This window comes from Rattus norvegicus, chromosome 10 (genome assembly GCF_021556685.1).
Source record: "Rattus norvegicus strain SHRSP/BbbUtx chromosome 10, alternate assembly SHRSP_T2T, whole genome shotgun sequence".
In the NCBI taxonomy this organism is placed as follows: Eukaryota; Metazoa; Chordata; class Mammalia; order Rodentia; family Muridae; genus Rattus; species Rattus norvegicus.
Window position 1 is genome coordinate 107,473,204 of NC_141543.1, and position 19,229 is coordinate 107,492,432.

Sequence of the window (19,229 nt, forward strand, 5' to 3'; positions counted from 1 at the left end):
TATGGAGGTGCTCTGCAAACCATGCAAGGCCTTATTGATGGCACTAGGGCAGAGGGCTTCAGGCAGTCATCTAGAAGTTTTCCCAGTCAGACTATGGCTGGAAAGGAAACACTCCCCCAGAGTTGCCAGAGTGAGACTCAGAGGCTCGGCTGAGCCTCAGCTCTTAGAGACGATCAGTAACAAGGGACATGAGTAAGAGGACCTTCACCTTTGACTCTCCATAGGGGAATGGTGGGAACAGTTACTCCAGTACCCTGGCAATTCTACCTGAAGGATGGAGTCAACCAGACCCTGTTAATGGACAACCTGCTAGCATGCTGCCAGGTTCCCTGGGGTGGGGAACCACAACACTCAGAAACTGTAAGCTTTTAGGCTGTATTCCAGGGACTTCCCCAGGAGGCTTCCCTCCTTGGTGGCAGTAGGCATGCACATGGACTTGGGACTTTGTACATAGGACCAAGCAATCCACCCTAAGCCATGCCAAAGCTTACCGGACATTAGCTTTATCCACTCCCATCCCAAAACTGATGGTTGCCACAATCACAGGGACCTTCTCCTCCATCCACTCATTCTGTACCTGCGTTCTCTCAGAAGCCTTCAGGCCTGGAAAGGAGGAAAGGCAGTCAAGGAAAACTCTCATGGGTTTATCATTGGGGCAGTGGGGAGTTATTCTGGGTGTGACAGTGTCCTGGACACTTAACCTATAACCTGCATCCACCACTTCTTATCTATATGACCCTGTAGTAGGCACTTAACCTCACAGAACCTTAACTAAGGAGGAACTTAGCCAGTCAGGGGTGGCAGTACATGTTTAATCCCAGTACTTGGGAAGCTGAGACAAGAGGGTCTCTGTGAGCTCAAAGCCAGCCTGGTCTACAGAGTGAGTTCTAGAACAGTCAGAGACACACAGTTAGACCTTGTTTTTTAAAAAACCTTAGCCTATGACTAGAAAAGAATATTTAATAAAAATGAGTCCTAAGAACTTACATCCATAGCTCTCAAAAGTCTGTGGTCTAGGGCTGGAGAGATGGCTCAGTGGTTAAGAGCACTGACTGTTCTTCCAGAGGTCCTGAGTTCAATTCCCAGCAACCACATGGTGGCTTGCAACCATCTGTAATGGGATATGATGCCCTCTTCTGATGTGTCTGCGGACAGCTATAGTGTACTCATATAAATAAAATAAAATAAAAAATCCTTTAAAAAAAAAAAAGTCTGTGGTCTAGATTTTTTTTCTTATAATACCTGGGCCCATAAAAACCATCACCTGTGGCTAGAGAGAGGGTTAATAGTACAGCTGCTCTTCCAGAGGACCAGGGTTTGATTTCCAGCACCCATGTTACAGCTCTCAACTATCTAACTCCAATTCTGAGGGATCCAATGCCCTTCTCTGGTCTCTGTGGGTACTGAGCATGTGCGTGGTATACAGGCGAACAGGCAGAACACGAAAACACATGAAGACAAAAGCTCTGTCTGCTGCTGCATAGGCACAGGACAGGAGGAAGAATTTGGAGGCACAAGCTTCTACTTTTTAGTGGATTATATAAATCACCTTAGCTCTCGATCAGTACCTAGGATAGGTGACAGGTCACCTGACATTCAGGATCCATAAGGTACAGATGCCATGCTAAGAAATATGGGACAGTGAAGAGGACCGAGGGATCGGTCAGTCGGTTGGTCGGGCACCCCTTACCTGCATGGTAAGCCTTGGCATTCACACCCCTGCTGCTGAGCTCAATGGCCAGTTGTTCACAAGCTTCTCTAGTCCTGCAGTAGACAATGCCACAGCCAGATGACGACTGAGCAGGAAGAGGTGGGAGGGAGTCAGTCAGGGGAAGGATGCTACAGTCAGCCCACTGGCTAGAGTACAGCACTCTAAAAGCTCCATGCTCTCTCACACCAATGTCCCTGTCTTCTCTGAGGCTGGACAGCCAACAGGGCTCATCACTTTAGAAAAAAGCAGGACCAATCCTGGCACAGTGGTGTATGCCTTTAATCCCAGCGATAGAGACAAGGCAGGTCTCTGAGTTCAAAGCCAACCTGATCCAATTAGGGGGTTCTATAACATCCAAGGCCACATAGTGAGACCTAGTACCCAAAAAAAGGTGGGGGAGATCAAATCGAAAATCTAAAACCCAGCCTTTCTAACTCCCCTGTCTCCTCTCTGAAAACCCTGTGTAGGCTTACTAAACATGCAAGGACTGTTCACCTGCCTCTCACAGTAGGATCTGGGACCAGAGAATCCCAGTGAAGACAAATGCTATGTTTAAAAAAGAGGAGAAAACCCTCTTTGTATACACGTTTTAGGGAGCCCAGCTGAGGTAACTAGAAATCAGTGTCTGCATCTGTGCTGCAGACAGCACCTTGGCCTCCGCACCCCAGCACCTCACCCCGTTATCAGCCTTCTGTCCAAGGGCCTTAAGGCAGAAGTCCCTCAGATTGCCATAGACGTCAGGAATCAGTTCCTTGAACTGCACATCATAGAAGAGATTGGCCCGGAAACAGGGAGTCTTGAAAGAGGCCACTGGCTGCTTCAAGTGCAGGGCAGCAAACACATCCTCTTGAACCTGTGGGGTGGCTGTAGCTGTCAGAGCCACGCACGGGGCATGTGCTAAGCGGGAACGTAGGGCGCCCAGACGCAGATAGTCAGGCCGGAAGTCGTGTCCCCACTGGGAAACGCAATGAGCTTCATCCACCACCAAGTAGGAGAGCAGGTTTCGGGACAGGAGGGAATTCAGGGTGGGCTGGAAGGAGGCTGAAGCTGCCATCTCCGGGGTGATGTACAGAAGTTTGGTCCGAGGTTTGTCTCGCTCCAGGTCAGACAGCAGCTCCTTCCTCTCCTGTACTGAGAGCTTTGAGTTCAGAGAACTAACTTGTACCTTCAAGGCCAGCAAGTGGTCTACCTGGTCCTGAGGGTGGAGAAGAACATGGAGTGGAGTATCATTAGCCTTCAGGACCAGGCAATCAGCACAGCATCTCAACCATGGACCACAATGGCCTCCATCTACTCTCCAGTATGTCTTCTCTTTGGTCAGAAGACAGGGTGGTAAAATGGATGGGAGGACAGGCTCTGGGGCCTGGATCAATGGTGGCTCTCACGTAGCTGCCAGATGCTGAGACTCTGTTCCTTCTCATTCACCAATCTCACCCCACTGCCCACCACAGTAGCTACCTGACAGGACTGTGACGAGAATTAGATGAGACTTTGCTCCTCAGAGGTAAGATGGAAGATGGTGGTACAGGCTTCTAATCTTAGCACTTCAGATAGAGAAACAACAGGAACAGGGGTCTGAGGCCAGCCCTACCTTCATGTTAAGTTTGAGGCCAGCCTGGGCTATAAGGGACCTCGCCTCAGAAGATTAAAAAAAAAAAAAAAAGAACAGAATGAGGGTGAGGATGGTAGCACAGGCCTTCAAACTCAGGAGGCAGGGGCAGGTGAATCTCTTAGGCTTGAGGCTAGCCTGGGCTACATAGTGACTTCCAGTATCCTGCCTTAGGAAAAGAAATTTTAGAAAAAAGTGAGTGAAGCAGGTGTACACACACGTCTTGGCACAAAGCCTTGATGTAGTGAATATCCACTCAGTGTTCTTGCTGCTCTGTCTCTCTGCCTATATGGTAGATGGCTCTGACCCACACGGCTGGGCTTCCTCAATCCTACCCGCTCATCCGCAGGCACTAAATATAGTCACGGCATCTGCAATGCAGACACTAAAAGTTTGTTTCTCTCCACCTCGTTTCTGCTGCACATCCCTGTACTGTGCCAAAATTGAATATACACCAGACGGTCCCCATATCAACTCATCAGCTATCCACCCCAACCCTTGTGAGTACAGACAGGAGAGGGAATATATGTGTGCACAGATCTGGCTGAATACTTTTTTGGACAATAACAGGAGAAAGGAACCTCAAACCAGATGCGGCAGCATATGCCTTTAATCCAGCACTCGGGAGGCATAGGCAGGAGAAGCTTTTTTTTTTTTTTTTTTTTTTTTTTTTTGGTTCTTTTTTTCGGAGCTGGGGACCGACCGAACCCAGGGCCTTGCGCTTCCTAGGCAAGCGCTCTACCACTGAGCTAAATCCCCAACCCCAGCAGGAGAATCTCTTATGAGTTCAAGGATAGCTTATTTATGCAACTCGAAGGTCAGCCAGGGCTGCACAATAATATCCTGTCTCAAAAAGGAAGGAAGGAAGGAAGGAAGGAAGGAAGAGAAAAAAGGGCTATCGAGATGGCTCAGTGGTTAAGCACCGACTGCTCTTCCAGAGGTCCTGAGCTTGATTCCCAGCAACCACATGGTGGCTCAGAACCATCTGTAATGGGATCTGATGCCCTCTTCTGGTGTGTCTGAAGAAGCTACAGTATACTTATATACATAAAATAAATGAATAATTCTTTAAAAAAGAAAAACAAAACCGCAGTAACATATTGTGACTGGCCACAGTAATACGCACTAGTGAGAACTCTACTTTGGGCGGTAGAGGAACTCAATATAGTTAGTTACCTAGGCAAATCAGAGAAGAGGCAAAGACGAAACAAAGAAGTGAAAGTTCTTTAACTTGTGTGTGTGTTGCTTGTATTTAAGTCTGTGTACCACACTGAGGCCTGGTGCCTGAGGTGGTGAGCTGCCATGTGGGTGATAGGAATTGAACCCTGATCCTCTGCAAGAACAAGTGCTCTTATATACCAAGCCAACTCTCTAGACCAAGGCAGTAAAACTTCCAGCTGTAAAATCCCTGCTCTTCAAGCTGGGCCTGGGACTTCATAGCTGGAAATTTTACACACCCATAATCCTAGCCTTCCTGAGGTAGACAGCGGCAAGAATGGAAGTTCAAAGGCAGCCTAGGCCTTAAAAAAATGCCAATTAGGGTTGGGGATTTAGCTCAGTGGTAGAGCGCTTGCCTAGCAAACGCAAGGCCCTGGGTTCGGTCCCCAGCTCCGAAAAATAGAAAAAAGAAAAAAAAATGCCAATTAGATGGATCTATAGATAATGGTATATGAATAAAGTGTCTATGAAAGAAATTGAAAGTAAAATTAGAAGGGGACAAAGTGAACAGACAGGAGGGAAGGGCAAAAAGGGAAGGGAGGCGGGGGATGTGCCCCACGTGCAGTGTGTGTTTATCTGAAAACTGGGAAAGATGACGGCCAAAGCAAACAAGCAAAACGCCCCTGTCCCTCATGATCCTTTTGAGGTTTCATGTACACTCCTCTGCAAGACTCACCTGAATCAAGGCAATGAGAGGAGAGACCACAATGGTGATCCCTTTAGCCAGCACGGCAGGGAGCTGATAGCACAGAGATTTCCCTGCCCCTGTGGGCATGCACACAAACACATCCTTGTCACCTGCAAAGAGAGCAGAGAACACTTCAATAGATCTGAATGCCTCTTGCATTAATGCCTTTGAAGGAGTAATTTGTTTTCTTTACCATTATTTATTTATTTTGGACAGGGGTTCTTGGTGTAGCAGCCTTGGCTGTCCTGGAACTCAATTTGTACACCAGGCTGGTCTTTGAACTCCAAGATCTGCCTGCCTCTGCCTCCTGAGTGCACCACCATCCACCATACCTGCCCCCCCACCCCCCTGTGCCCACTTCTTTCTTTTTTTGGAAGGATTTTGACTACTTAACCACAGCCGACTTGGAATTTGCTCTGTTGACTGAGCTGGCTTTGAACTTGCTTGATCCTCCTGACTCTGTGTTCCAAATGCTGGGATTCCAGCCCTATGCAACTAAGCCTGGATGATTGTTGGAAATCAAATGAGAATGTAGGGAAAGCATCTAGCAGAGCATCTGCACACGGGAATGTCTCGGTATAAGGTTTGCTTCCTTCCATTTATTCCCTTCCCCACGCTTGGGAGACCGAGACATTCGGAAAAACTGCTTCTAACGGTGATACTGTGATAGCTAAAGAAACTTCATTCTGTGCTGGTTACCATCTGTGTCCGACTCGAGTTCCTGAAGATAAGTTCCCAGCAACCTTGACTCCTTGACACCCCCCCCCCACATACTCAGAAATGGGCAGCCCTGACCATTAGTTTGTTATGCTCTGACTAACTGCTGATTGTGGCTTCTGTGTCTTGCTTATGCAGTCATTCAAGGACTATTTAGAGAGTCACCTTGACTATCTAATCTTGGCAGGGTAGAAGAGCTTTCGTGGATTTTGCTTTTAAAAGCCCTTCCTTACCCACTTCTGGGCAGCACATCCTTGATTTGGGTCAGAGACTGCGGCAATCGCTTCTCGGCCTTTTGGCTAAGATCAAGTGTCGAGACTGCGGCGAGGCTGACAGCTTTACCAAATTTGGCTAATTAAAATCTAAATTGAGTCTGGGAGTCTTTTATGGTGGTGGTCTTGAACTTAACAATAAGGGTAATAAAAATAAGCAAAGCATTCATCGAGTGTGGTAGCACACACCTTTAATCCCATCCCTCAGGAGGCAGGGGCTGGCCTGGTTTATAAAGTCAATTCCAGCACAGCTATGACTACAGAGAGAAACTGCGTCTCAAAACATCAAAAAGTAAGAAAGCATTCAGGAGGTATAGGTAGAGGAAGACTGACCTCTGGAAATTCGAGGCCAGCCTGGCCTACATAGCTAGTTCTAGGCCAGTGGTCTACATAGCTAGTTCTAGGTCAGCTAAGCAGCCAAGCTGTGTAGTAAGAACTTGTTTCTAAAAACAAACAGAACAAGGCTTAAGTAGTCTTGAGCTGCTGGGGGGGTGAGTGTTTGGATTAAACACCCAGGGAAGCAGAGTTCTGGGCACACCGGGGTAGAAAGCCAAGGCTATTTTACCACTCAGAAGTCTGTTAATAAGCCTGTCACTGGTAGGGCACTGCTGTTCCCTCCCATTTGGACAACCTCAGTCACCCTATTTCCAGTTTACAGTGTTCCTAGTCTCTCCAGCTTACAGTGTTATTAGTCTTTCTTTCTTTCTTTTTTGTTGTTGTTGAGTCTTTTTTTTTCCTTTTTTTTTATTGGATATTTCTTTATTTACATTTCAAATGTTATAGTCTCTTCTTTTCTACCTGGAACTCAAGCTACTGAACTTACAAGTAAGAGGATTACCTAGGTCACTGACAGGATTAAGCATTACTGCTGCCCTTGCTACTACCTGTGCAGGAACAAGAACGGGCGTCTAGGAACAGACGTCAAGGGCAATCTGTGGGTCTGGCTATGAATAAACACCAGAACACTCGTGAGTGGTTCTGTCCAAAACTTGTAGCAGGTTATGATAGCCCATACCTGTAATACCAGTATTTAATAACCCAGAAGCAGAAGGGCTGCTCAAGTTTGAGGCCAACTTGATGTGTATAGAGAATTCCAGGCCAGCCAGGGCTACATAGACAGCATATCAATAAACGAACAAACAAATAGACACCTACCATCAATAAACAACCCCTAGCTTTAGTTGTGAAAGATTTCCAAACCAGTAATGGATAAAGGGTGAGGAGGTAGGAGTCAAGAGGGTGTTGTGCTACAGAGATACGACGGTACAACCAGCAGTCTGCAAAACAGGTAGCTTGTCATGTTACCTTTCACTACAGCCATGATCGCACTCTCTTGTAAAGGTGTTTTAAAAGAATCAAACCCAAAGACTTTCTTCAGGGTGCTCCGGACTCGCCGCTCCCGATCGAAGGGAGTAGAGAAAGGACGGGCGCTCATCTTTGCAAAAAGCAGCAGCCAAAAGGTGAATGCAAAGGTAGTCAAAGGTTATCCCAGGAAACCCCCTGCTCCGCTTTAAAATATAGCCTTTGTTTCTTCTGCAGTATAATCTGCTATGTTACGCTTAAATATATCATTCTCCAGCAGTAAAAGTGAAGGTTGAATTGCTTCACGCAATACATCCCTGAGGAGTTAACATCACTTCTCCCCTTAATGAAAATAAAAACAATGAACTTTCCAGGTCAGTGGAACAGAACTAGAAACTGAACCACAACAAAGCCCGCAAACGTCTTCAGATCCGACTGGAGAACTTGAAATCCTTTTTCTAGGGTCCTTGTTCTAGAAGCAAAGCCATAGAGACCACTCTCCCTTACAGGATGCCGAGCCCCCCTTCCTCTGGGCCCCAAGTCAACAGGTTTCGCCCTTCGCCAGCCAAATGCTCCCTAAGATGTCAGACCCCAGGCTCTTTTCGGTTGGCTCTGCAGCTTTTTAAAGAACACTACTCCCTAATTCTAACTCAGAAACCAAACCGCCCGAGTAGCCAGCGAAGTAGAAGCCGCAAAACCTTACTTCCGTCCCGTGCTGATGACGTTTCCAAGAGCTGCGCGTAAGGGGTGGAGCCATGCCCAGAAGCGGGCCCTTTTGATTGGTTTTCAGTCGGGCGCGGAGTCTCCTGGGATGCGGAAGAAGTTGGTTTTCTCGCACCTAAATCGGCTTATGAGTCATAGGTGTGAGCCACACCGTGCTGTGGGAATAAAATGGCGGGGAAGAAGAATGTTTTGTCGTCTCTTGCAGTTTATGCGGAATATTCAGATCCTGAATCTGATGGCGAAACTGGAGTCGACGCTGTAGGCAGTGCGGCTGGTGAGACTTGAGCTGGAAAGAGGGATTGGTATCTGTTATGGTTAAAACATGCTGCTTCTCTAGCGGGGTTTGGGGAGAAGCGATGCTCATTGTGCTCCTGGTGTCGGATCCTGGAACCCCAAAGCGTAGCGGATGTTCTAGGTCAGACATTAGAACGTCTTGTATGAATGATCTCTCTTTCTGCGACCTTCTGTGCAAGGCATCATGCTGGCCAGAGCATGGACCAAGGTCAGACATTAGAACGTCTTGTATGAATGATCTCTCTTTCTGCGACCTTCTGTGCAAGGCATCATGCTGGCCAGAGCATGGACCAAGGTCAGACATTAGAACGTCTTGTATGAATGATCTCTTTTTCTGCGACCTTCTGTGCAAGGCATCATGCTGGCCAGAGCATGGACCAAGGTCAGACATTAGAACGTCTTGTATGAATGATCTCTTTTTCTGCGACCTTCTGTGCAAGGCATCATGCTGGCCAGAGCATGGACCAAGGGATGCCGCATCAGTGTCTAGCCGAGACATCACTGCCTCGTTGTTTGATGGGGAAGAGAGGAGTGAAATGTACCTGGAGGATGATAAAATTTGCGTTTCGTTAAATTGGTAACTTTTTAGGAATGGGCTCAAAGTCTGTCCTAGTGCTTTTAAAAATACATCTCTCCAAAGTGCATAATTCTGTAGCTTTTTCGTAGAATGTGCTGGACATCCTTAAGCCTTCTAAGGCTCTAGGGCGATTCTGTTGCTTTGTGAGTTTTCAAAGCCTATCAGTAATCCTGTTGCCCTCAGACTGCAAACCACAATGGGATTTCTTGAAGGAATGAATAGAGGAAGCCAATTACCTTATATACCAGAGTTTTGGGTCTTCTCAGCTGCAAAGTAGGGTAAAACAATGAGGAAGAGAGTCTTGCGCATAGAAGGCGTTTTTGAGGTTGCATATGAGACAAGATAGAGATGTGTATGGTATGTCAAAGCAGGAGTTTAAGCAACCTGCTGGGCTGGTTCAAAGAGGGGAAGGCTCTAACTGGTCTAATAGACCAACAGCATGTAACAGACCCCCATCCCTTGGAACTGGAATCAAACCCAGGATTTTACACATGTTAGGAAAGCATTCCACTACTTTGCTACTTCCCCAGCCTATACTAAAAATATTAAGACATGAGTTTACTGTTTAATTTTCTTTTCATATACATATGGAGTGGACCATGCAAATGAGTTCTGCCCATTGTGGCATTGGCTCTTCTGAAACTGAGTTGCCTGGTGTAGGTACTGGAAACCAAACTCCGTCAGACTCACAGAGGTCTGCTTGGCCCTGTCTCCTGAGTGCTGGGATTAAAAGCATGGGGCACCAAACCTTATACATTATGCACAAATATAAGAGCCATCTTCCCATACCCCTGTTCTTGTTTGTTTTGGGTTCAAAGGTGTGCACCTCCTCTCATGGCATCACCCCTGATCTAAATTGTTCTTCCTAAAAACAAAATCTAATCTGGGCTTATAGTCACTTACCTAAGACTTAGGTTCCCTTTTTATCTTCAGAAATGATCTCAGCCATTCAGTTTTCAGAAACATTTTTACATTCCTCCCGTCTTCCCCTTCCCCTCTTTCAGAAGAGAAAGGTGGCTTAGTGTCTGATGCCTATGGAGAAGACGACTTCTCTCGCCCAGGGGGTGATGAAGATGGTTACGAAGAAGAGGAGGATGAGAACAGTAAGCAGTCGGTGGGTAAATCTTCCAGATCCATCCGTTCAAACACTATTCCGTTTCATGGTTAACTGCCTCCCTTTTCCCTTTTGGTTTGGAATCAGTTGGTACCAGTTGGAGATGTAGCTCATGGGAGACTACTTTGGCTAAGCATGTCAAAGACTTGATGCCCAGCACCACAAAAAGAAGAAAAAGTTGAATTGGCTGAGTAGTAGTAGTTCTTTTTGAAAATTAAGGTTTGTTTTTTTTTTTTTTAATTTTTCACACAAACCATATTTTATTAGCTTTTGGGGGAAAGTCTTTTGTGTTTTTGAGATGGGGTCTCACAAAGCCCAAACTGACCCCAAACTTTTGATCCCTGAGCTCCAGATCCTCTTGTGTCAGACTCTTGAGAGCTGAGTTTATAAGCATGAGCCACTATGCCTAGCTTGGTTACTTTTTGTAAATTGATACTTTTAGTATCAGTGGGTATTTTATGTTTTTCGTGAGTTTAACTAATCTTCCCACTTGTATTAATATGTTCATCCAAATTAGTGTGGCATTTACATATCTGTATTCAACTTTGTATTAATCTTGGTTGGGGTTTATTCAAATGCTTCGCTTTCTAACTAGGTAAGGAAGGGAAATTTTCTTGTGATCGTCCACTTTGACTCTCTTGTTATATTCCACTTGGTGTTTTTGTCAGAATCCCCTGGTTCTTGATCACAGAACTTCCTTGAGGCTAACTAGGTACAGTAACAATGGAAGGAGAACTGTGTCCTCATCAAAATGAGAGGCATTTATGGCACACAGCCACATGAGCAGTAGACCTGGAATTTTAACGTCTGGAAGGGAAAAGGGCAAGGAAATTCAGGCTATTGCTTAGCACAAAAAGGCGTCTAAAATTGAATTTGGATATTAAATCCGGCCACTTAAAAGCAGTGTTTATTCAAACGCTCACAACACGCTTTATTTTGCTGTTGTTGTTTGGATCTTTTGTTCTATGCTGATATATGAAGGTTAGCGTTAGAATGCTTTTTAAACTAGGTATAATGGCCCATGTCCTGCAATTCTAGCATTCAGGGTGCTAAAGCAAGAAGAGTGGAGATTCAAGAGTATACTCCTGTCTCAAATAAGTAAAAATAAAGGCTGGGGGCGTAGCTCAGTGGTACAGCAGCGGCACTTGCCCAGCATTCACGGGACCCTGGGTTTGATCCCCAGTGCCACATAAAAACAACAGCAAACCCAACATTTCACAGTGTATTCTGTATTCTCTTCTGAGAATTCTTCATGCCTTTATCCCACCCAGTAGTGATAATTTAGAGTTGAGTAAAATTGCTAAGAAGACTTGTGGAAGCCAGAATGTTTGTGTCTAGCAGGGATGAAGCCAGCACCAACCACAGAAATTTAGTCGTGATGGTTCATGGCCTGAAACCCCAGCACGAAAGAGTGAGGATTCCAGGTCAGGGTCATCCTTAGCTAGAAGGAAGCGTTGTTAAGTTCTTTGGCTTTCCGTGTGTATGTGTGTGCGTGTGTGTGTGTGTGCGCGTGTGCGCGCACCTTCCCTTAACACCCAAATTTGCATCTGTGTTTTAAAATATTAACCCACATCTGCTTGCTGTCCTATTCAAGCTGTGTATGATGCTTTAGTATTTTTTAAACCTTTCCTCAGTCCCCGGTGTGGATATTGGGGACTACGTGAGCATCCTGCCAAAGCTCCATCTTCGACTGTACGGTTGGTTTCATCTTGAGGGAGCTGTGGCAGTGGCATAGCAAGCTTTTGCTTCCCTGGCACCACCCAGGGCCCTTGTCTAAACCCACCGCGGTGTAGGTTGTTTGTGTTAACTTCTGGAGTGCCATGTCGTGTTTGGGTTAAAGTGTAGTAAACGGCTCACATCTGCTTCTCAGCTTTTGACCCTATGGAATTGTGGGCTTACATTGGAGAGTTCAGCACTCCCATGGGTCTGACTCAGGCAGACCTCCTTTGGGTAAGGAAGAGGGCTGAGAGCAGTGGATCAGTGAGTGTAATGCGAGCGCCCAAAAGGCTGTTCCTCGCCCTTCACTTCCCCCCTCTCCGGGCCACTTGGTCTGGTGATTTGATGCCCGCTTTCCTGTGTCAGTGCTGCTGGCTTGAGGTGCCAGCATCACAGTGCCTAGGTGTTGAGCAGTGGGATGGTTGTGGGTTGAATGTCAAAGAAGTGGTAAGAAAATTCATAATCCTGGCCTTAGTAATTGCAGCCTGGCCTGACAGGTGTGGGACATGTGGCATCTTCCCTCTCTTTATACATGGTTTACACAGTTTCCCTCAGGAATTTTCATTGATGTAGGTGATGACACACAGATTCTGAGCTGCTGACCCCCCACCCCCTCCAGAACGTCTCCTCTTCCTTTCTCTTTTTCTAGTTCTGGTTTGTATGGTAGGGAAGGGTTCTTGGTGGGGTGACTCCTGCTAGGTAAGCCTGTTTACTCTAACCGCCGGTTGTGTATGTGAGACTCCCAGGCCCACTCCTTTTAAGTTTAATCCTCTAAATTCTTTGTCTTGTAGGAAGATGACGATTCAGAGACTGAAAAACCTGAGGCTGATGACCCAAAGGTATTTGGTGTTGGTTGTGGCGGGAGGCTGGATTTGATCAAGGCTTTTAGCATTCTGACTCAGGTCAAATGTGGGGTCAGGATCTGTCCCACTAGCACACAGAATGTGGGCATTTTCTGGAATAAAGCCAGTTTAATGAAGGCTCTTAAGGCCACTACGAATTCCTAAGACTTGAAATAAAAAGCTCCAGAGGCCTGCCTGAGTCCTGTAGTCCATACACACTAAGTCCAGCCCCGTCCTCCCAGGTGTGTGCCAGTCACACATGCACATGGTCTTTTGTGAAACAGCATCCCTCTCGTGGGTCTGTCTAGTAGCAACTGAGAGTAGTTAGCAGTGGCTCTTGTCACAATCCTAATGATCCTGTGGTGGTGAAGGCCAGGTGCTTACTGTACAATGGGTACTGGAAATGTCCTTACTGTGGAATCATGCTTTATGATGCAAACATCGCCCTTGGAAGAATAGGTACCACATTTCACAGTTACAAACTTCTCTGAAATGAGCCAAAGCCTTCAAGGTTGCATAAGTGAAATCGAAGAGACTTATGCCTGGTTGTAATTGTAAATACGCAAATCCAGAGCTTCTCACAGTCTCTGTTTAAAATGGTATATTTATATATGACTTATACCTATACAACATGTATTGCCTAACTCCCCCTCTAGTTCAGATTATCTCAAATAATTGATACACTGTATCATTCAGAAAATGATTTTAGGAATCTTATATTCAATGCAGATGCGATTTTAAAAAATAAATTAAACGCATTGTGTTTGAATTTGTAGATGTGAGGTATGAAAGGGGGCCGTGCATCCGCTGAGTGTACAGCATGAGCCGTTCCATTGTCAGATAGGACTGTATGTAGAGCATTGGTCTAAGCTGAGGAAGGCTGCAGAAGACTTGGAATGTGTTTTACCAAGGATTCAAGAGCAGACAGTGTGGAGCCCAGAGACTAGGTGCAAACTACTTGTGCAGAGTAAAAAACCCAGGCTAAGAACTGGCCTGGTAGAGTATGGGGCAGACTTACAGTTTAACACTGAAAGCTCCCTGAAGAAGTTGGCATGCCCTTGGCTGTCACCCTTCCTACGGTGCCACGATCCCAACAGCAAATTCTCGAGGAAAGATACAACCTTGTGAAAAAGGGAGCCCTGTGGAGCACAAAGGACTTACTGCTTTCTCTAAGAGCAGGTAGTAAAGACCAGGGCACACACAGGTACGTACACATGCACGCACGCACGCACGCACGCACGCACGCACGCACGCACGCACGCACGCACGCACGCAGGAGATGCCCACTGATGCCAGAAGAGAGGTGTCACTTTCTGGAACTAGAGTTACAGTTAGCTGTGAGCTGCCTGGTGTGTACTGGGAGTTGGACTCGGGTCCTCTGCAAGAACAGCAAGTGCTTTTAACCTCCGAGCCACCTCTCCAGCTCTGTTGGACTTAAGTTCTGTTTAACTTTATATGAGAGGATTTTGTTCTAAGCTTTTGGTTTGCATAATTGCCAGAGGTCTTTCAGTTTCTCTTCTGTTTGTTAAGCTAATGAGTTGCGTCATGGCCGTCTGTCCACCAGATGGCACTCTCTGCTTCTTTTCAGGATCTATTTTAACTCCTCATGTAGGGGTCTCAAAACCTTCGGTTTCATGACACAACTTGGAAATGCAGATCCCAAGGAGCTTCTGTTCATTTTGTATATTGATATCTTAGAAGTCAAACCGAGAGAGGTGCAGACTCAGCACCGGGCAGGATGGAAACTGAGAGCCTTAGAGCTCATTGGGCCGTCAGTGTAGCCGGTTAGTGAGCTCCAGGGTCAATGATAGACCTTATCTCAGAAAATAAGGTGGAGAGCAATGCAGGAGGATCCTGACCTCCTACCTCTGACCTCTGTGTACACATGTGCAGGCACCGCACACACACCGCACACACACATGCACCATGCACTCAACCATGTGAACACTCAAAACTTAATTGGTAGTTTGCTAAAAAATAGTTGCTCTGTTTGTGTGTGTGTGTGTGTGTGTGTGTGTGTGTATGTGTGAGAGAGAGAGAGAGTGTGTGTGTGTGTGTATGTGTGTGTGTGTGTCCGTCCTGCAAGACAGGCTGTCTTTGTAGCCCTGGCTGTACTGGAACTCACTTTAGAGCAGATCTGCTTGCCTCTACCTCTCTGCTGGAGTTAAAAGCCTGCACCGCTACTCCCCCTGCTTTATTTTTGAAAGTCTCACATGCTGAAGCCCAGGCTGGCCTGGAATGCCTTATATTACCAGGCTGCTCTCAGATTCTCAGTAATCCTCCTGCGTCAACCTCCCAAATGCAAGCCACAATGCCCAACCTCTTGTGTATCTCTAAAACACTTTCAGTAGGTCTTTACCGTACATGATTTCACACCACCAGACCAGAAACTGGCAAATCTCTGAGCTACACAGATTGTTTTGGGTGTTGACACATACTGTTCTGGAATAGCCCCAAAGGGCATCTGTTTCTGATTACCAGTGTCATCTGACAGGTTGGTAGAAAGCTGTCAGGTTACAACGATATTTCTAGTAAGTTCCCTTGGGAACTTCAGTGTTACTGCCAGTAAATGCTGTTCTTCACTTCTGATAAAATGTCTGTGGAGAACCAAGAAGGCATAGCCTGAATGTCAGTCAGTCTTTCGTGTAAAGTGGTGTTCCAGTGAAGAAAACAGCTGTTTTCACGTGGACCTCAAGTTACACATATGAACTTTTCCTTGAGACAGCTGTCTTGATGGGCCTTACACATGTTTGGTTTACTTTCAGGTCATCATAGATGGTGAATACATTAGTTCTCAAGGGTCACATTAGTAAAATGAATCATTTTACAGCTTGGTGAAGGGTGTTCTTACATGAATTTCCTTTTTTTTAATTGACCATACCATAATCTCAGCTCTCAGGAGGCAGAGGCAGGTGGATCTCTGAGTTTGAGGCCAGCCTAGTCTACAGAATGAGTTCAGGGCAGCCAGGGTTACACAGAGAAACCCTGTCTTGGAAAACCAAAGACAAACAAAAGCAAATACTGGCTGCTGTTGGGATAGTGTGAGCTCTGCAGATCCCCCAGGGCTGCAGACCCCTTCTGTGGTTTTTGTTTGTTTTACGCCTTGCTGCACATTGGTCGTACTGACAGTTGGCTTTCAGTGTACAGTGGTGCTCCGGCCTCTGTCTCTGAAGTGCTGGAATTGCAAGCAAGCGCCACCACAGCTGACCTGCAGACCAGCTGTGAGAACCCACATAAACAGAATCTGAGGGTCAGTGATCACTTTGACTGTTCTGTGAAAGTCAGTTCCACAGCCCTCCTTGGTGTCTTGAGTTCTTGGTGTCAGTGGCTGTAGTGCAGCGGTTAGGTTATCCAGAGCAACACAATACATCCCAGCATGGCTTCGGATCTAGCTTTCCTTGAGACATCTCTGAACCTCAGTTTCTCTTCTCTGGGAAATGGGCATCATAATGAAATCCGCCTTTCGTTTGATAAGGGTTAAAGTGCTTAAAATAGTGCTGGGCGCCTGAGATCAGCAGTAGCAGCTGCCACCACCACTGTTGCCAGGGCCTCTGCTCACTTCCCAGGCTGGTCACCAGTGTCACTGACTACAGAAGAGAGGCCTGTGCTTGCAGCCTCAGTGTGGTTAGAGGAGCAGGCGAAGGCACTAAAGAAAGCTGGGAGGGAGGGAGAGACGGCCAGATGCAGACCTGGAATAGCACAGAGCTACATGGGAGGTTTGCTGTCATACTGGAGAATGTTCCGTCATCTCTGGCCAATGGTTTGAGTTCTTCATAAGGTAGCATTCTCACAGTTTGTAAAAAGTAAAACTATTCGTCATTAATGTTCTAGTTTATGGGTTGCGTTGAGGTTGGACAAATCCACAAAGGGTTCCAGACTCTCTGGAGAGGAGAAGTATGGTAGAAGGGCAAGGTTGAGAATTCTCTTGCTGCTATCAGCAAGCCAGTATAGTGGCCCATGCCTTTAATCTCAGGGCTCAGGACAGAGGCAGGTCAGGCAAATCCTGATCTATAGAGGGAGTTCTAGGACAGCCAGGGCTGAAACCCCTGTCGGGAAAAAACAAAACAAACAAACCAAAAACTGAAAAGGTAACAAGACTAGAAATTCCCTTTTTGTTATTTTAAACTTTCATTATTATTGTGTGTGTATAGCTGTGGAGAGAGGGGCACGTGTGTACCATGTGCACATACAGAGGTCACAGAACAACTTTGGAGTCACTCCTTCCTCCTCTGCACATGTCCTGGGGGTTGAATGCAGGTTGTCAGGCTTGAACAGCAAGTGTCTTTGCCTGGGACTCCATCTCCTTGCTCCTGTTACTCTGTTCTGTGAGACAGGGTCTCACTGTAGCACAGGCTGGCCTCAGTCTGCCCATCCTCCTGCTTCAGCCTTTGGAGGACTGCGACCTAATTTTGTTACCCTGATACTTGGAGTTGCTTCTGTGTGAAGTCTCCTGCGTTGGAGTTTGAATACGATGGTAACTCCAGATCCTACTGTATAGGAGGGGGCCTTTTTGGTCTTTGTCAGTCTGAGATAGAAGGGACTGAGTTACAAATCAGAGAAGAGGAGGCCAGAGGGGAGGCAACTCAGTATGCCAAGAGAAGCTAAACACTGGCATGCTTCTATTCCATACTTTCTTCTCTTGGTGTCTGGTCTCACCTCCTAGGGAAGCAGTCTGGACCTTAAATGCTTTGATCACTCAACAGAAGGTAGTGCTGCTGTCCTAGAAACCGTCAGACCAGCTGTGGCAGCCCTCTGACAGCACCGCACCTCGAGCTCCCAGTGGCTCCAGTGTGCCCTCTGTCCATTTGCCCTTGGTGCAGGAGCTCCCGAGTGCCGCTGTCCTCTGTCCAGGCTTTGCCTCCATAGTTCTGGAACATTCTCCCTTGTTTATTTTTCTTCCACTCCTGCAGTTCCTGTGGATAGAGGTATTTCCATTTCCCTGGCACGCCCTTCCATTGACCACAAGCAGGGATAGATAGATGACCTGGAACAAGAAAGGCAAACCGCCTGCTGCCAGCTGTCAGGGAGGGCCTGTACTTGGGAGCTCCCTGGGGCCTCTGGTCCAGGCTCTGTGGTAGGGAAAGAATCCTGGTTTTTCTAGGCGCTAACATTGAGTAGGGAATTGTTGTGGCATTTTTGAAAGAGGTGTGTATGATCCCAGTTAAATCAAAAGAAAACATTCTTAAAATCCTTAGAGCCCAAGCTGGGTGTGGTCGCTAATTTAGAAGGGTAAGGCAGGAGGGTCACAAATTTGGGGCCAAACTGGTCTAAACAGTGAAGCCCTGCCTTAGATTTGGCAGGACATGATGACACATACCTCTAATTCCAGCAGAGGCTGGTAGATCTGTGAGTTCCAGGCCAGTGGGCACTCCACAGCCAGACCCTGTCACAAGATTCAAACGGACAAGATTGAAGGGGGAGTTGGTACCTAAAGAAAGCTGTCCTCCAGCTGTGGAGGCCAGTCACACACCCACCACCTCACCCAGCTCAGCAGGACTGTGAGGCCCACCTTCTGGGATCTTATGCAATGGGGTGGGGAGGGGGAGAGAGCTCCCAGAGTGAGTGAAGCAGCCAAGGCCATTATGGCCTTCAGTGCAGCTGTGCCGTGTGTTGTGTGTGTTCCGCAGGGTGAAGACATCCTGCAGCCATGTGTTCTCAGCTCACAGACCTTGGTACTTTGGTTCACACAGCTCCTAGACAAAAACGTGCTTCGTGGTTCTCTGTCTTAAGTAGCTAGCTGCAGACACTAAGTATTACTCTTGTCACGGTTCAACTGCTACTTAGAAACCAGATGTGTGTGGGGGGTATCATGTCCAGGGTTCCTGTGAGTGCCTTGAGTATCCTGTAGCCCGTTCGCTTATGTGCCGTAGGATGCTGGGTGCTTTGGTGCACAGGTTGAAGCTTCAGTGGTAGATGGTCTTGGAGTTGGGGCTGAGGCAGATGTAAGTCTCGGTGCCCTGAGGAGGCCCAGCTCAGCCATGCCAGTGGCTGTGTGCCTCCACCCTGGAGCGGTCTGTGGCTCCTGGTCACTGCGTGTGGAGACTGTCGATGGGCAGGGCTCACTCAGTCATTCCTTCATTCTCTCTCTCCTCCCCAAGTTATTACTAATAGGCAGTGATACTTCAAATTGTATTTTTAATTGTAATTGGGGGTGTGCACTCCTGAGCACAGGACTCTCAGAGGCTGGAAGGCAGCACTGGGTGACCTGAGGCTGAAGCTTCCAGCCACTGTGAGCTGCCTGACCTGGGTGCTAGAAATCAAACTGATCTTCTGCCAGAGCAGTGTATGCTCTCAACCACGGCCGTCTCTCCGCCCTTGCTACTGCTCTTCTGCCTTATCTGAATGAAAGACCTAGGAAGGGAAAGGTACGTAAAGAGCTTTATTTCCCAGGAGTTTGTTGTTAACTGAACCTTGGGAAGAGCATTAGTTGCCACCAGTTACATAGG

The 19,229-nt window shown here is 47.0% G+C and overlaps 2 protein-coding genes across 7 annotated transcripts in view; one reads left to right on the forward strand and one right to left on the reverse strand.

The window, feature by feature from the left end:
• Recql5 (RecQ like helicase 5) overlaps positions 1 to 8,246 on the reverse strand; it is a 39,146-nt gene extending 30,900 nt beyond the window's left edge. For 2 of the 6 annotated variants that reach the window (XM_087570920.1, XM_087570919.1), the window contains exons 1-6: positions 8,221 to 8,246; positions 7,521 to 7,650; positions 5,215 to 5,336; positions 2,388 to 2,906; positions 1,691 to 1,796; positions 492 to 603 (exon numbers count right to left, since the gene is read on the reverse strand). In XM_087570920.1, the coding sequence (XP_087427046.1) occupies positions 492 to 603; positions 1,691 to 1,796; positions 2,388 to 2,906; positions 5,215 to 5,336; positions 7,521 to 7,650 (989 nt within the window). In that variant the 5' untranslated portion in view covers positions 8,221 to 8,246. 6 annotated transcript variants of the gene reach the window in all.
• A 125-nt stretch (positions 8,247 to 8,371) lies between these two features.
• Sap30bp (SAP30 binding protein) overlaps positions 8,372 to 19,229 on the forward strand; it is a 31,602-nt gene continuing 20,744 nt past the window's right edge. The window contains 3 exon segments of the mRNA NM_001108305.1: positions 8,372 to 8,514; positions 10,116 to 10,225; positions 12,733 to 12,780. Coding sequence (NP_001101775.1) covers positions 8,409 to 8,514; positions 10,116 to 10,225; positions 12,733 to 12,780 — 264 coding nt within the window. The 5' untranslated portion in view covers positions 8,372 to 8,408.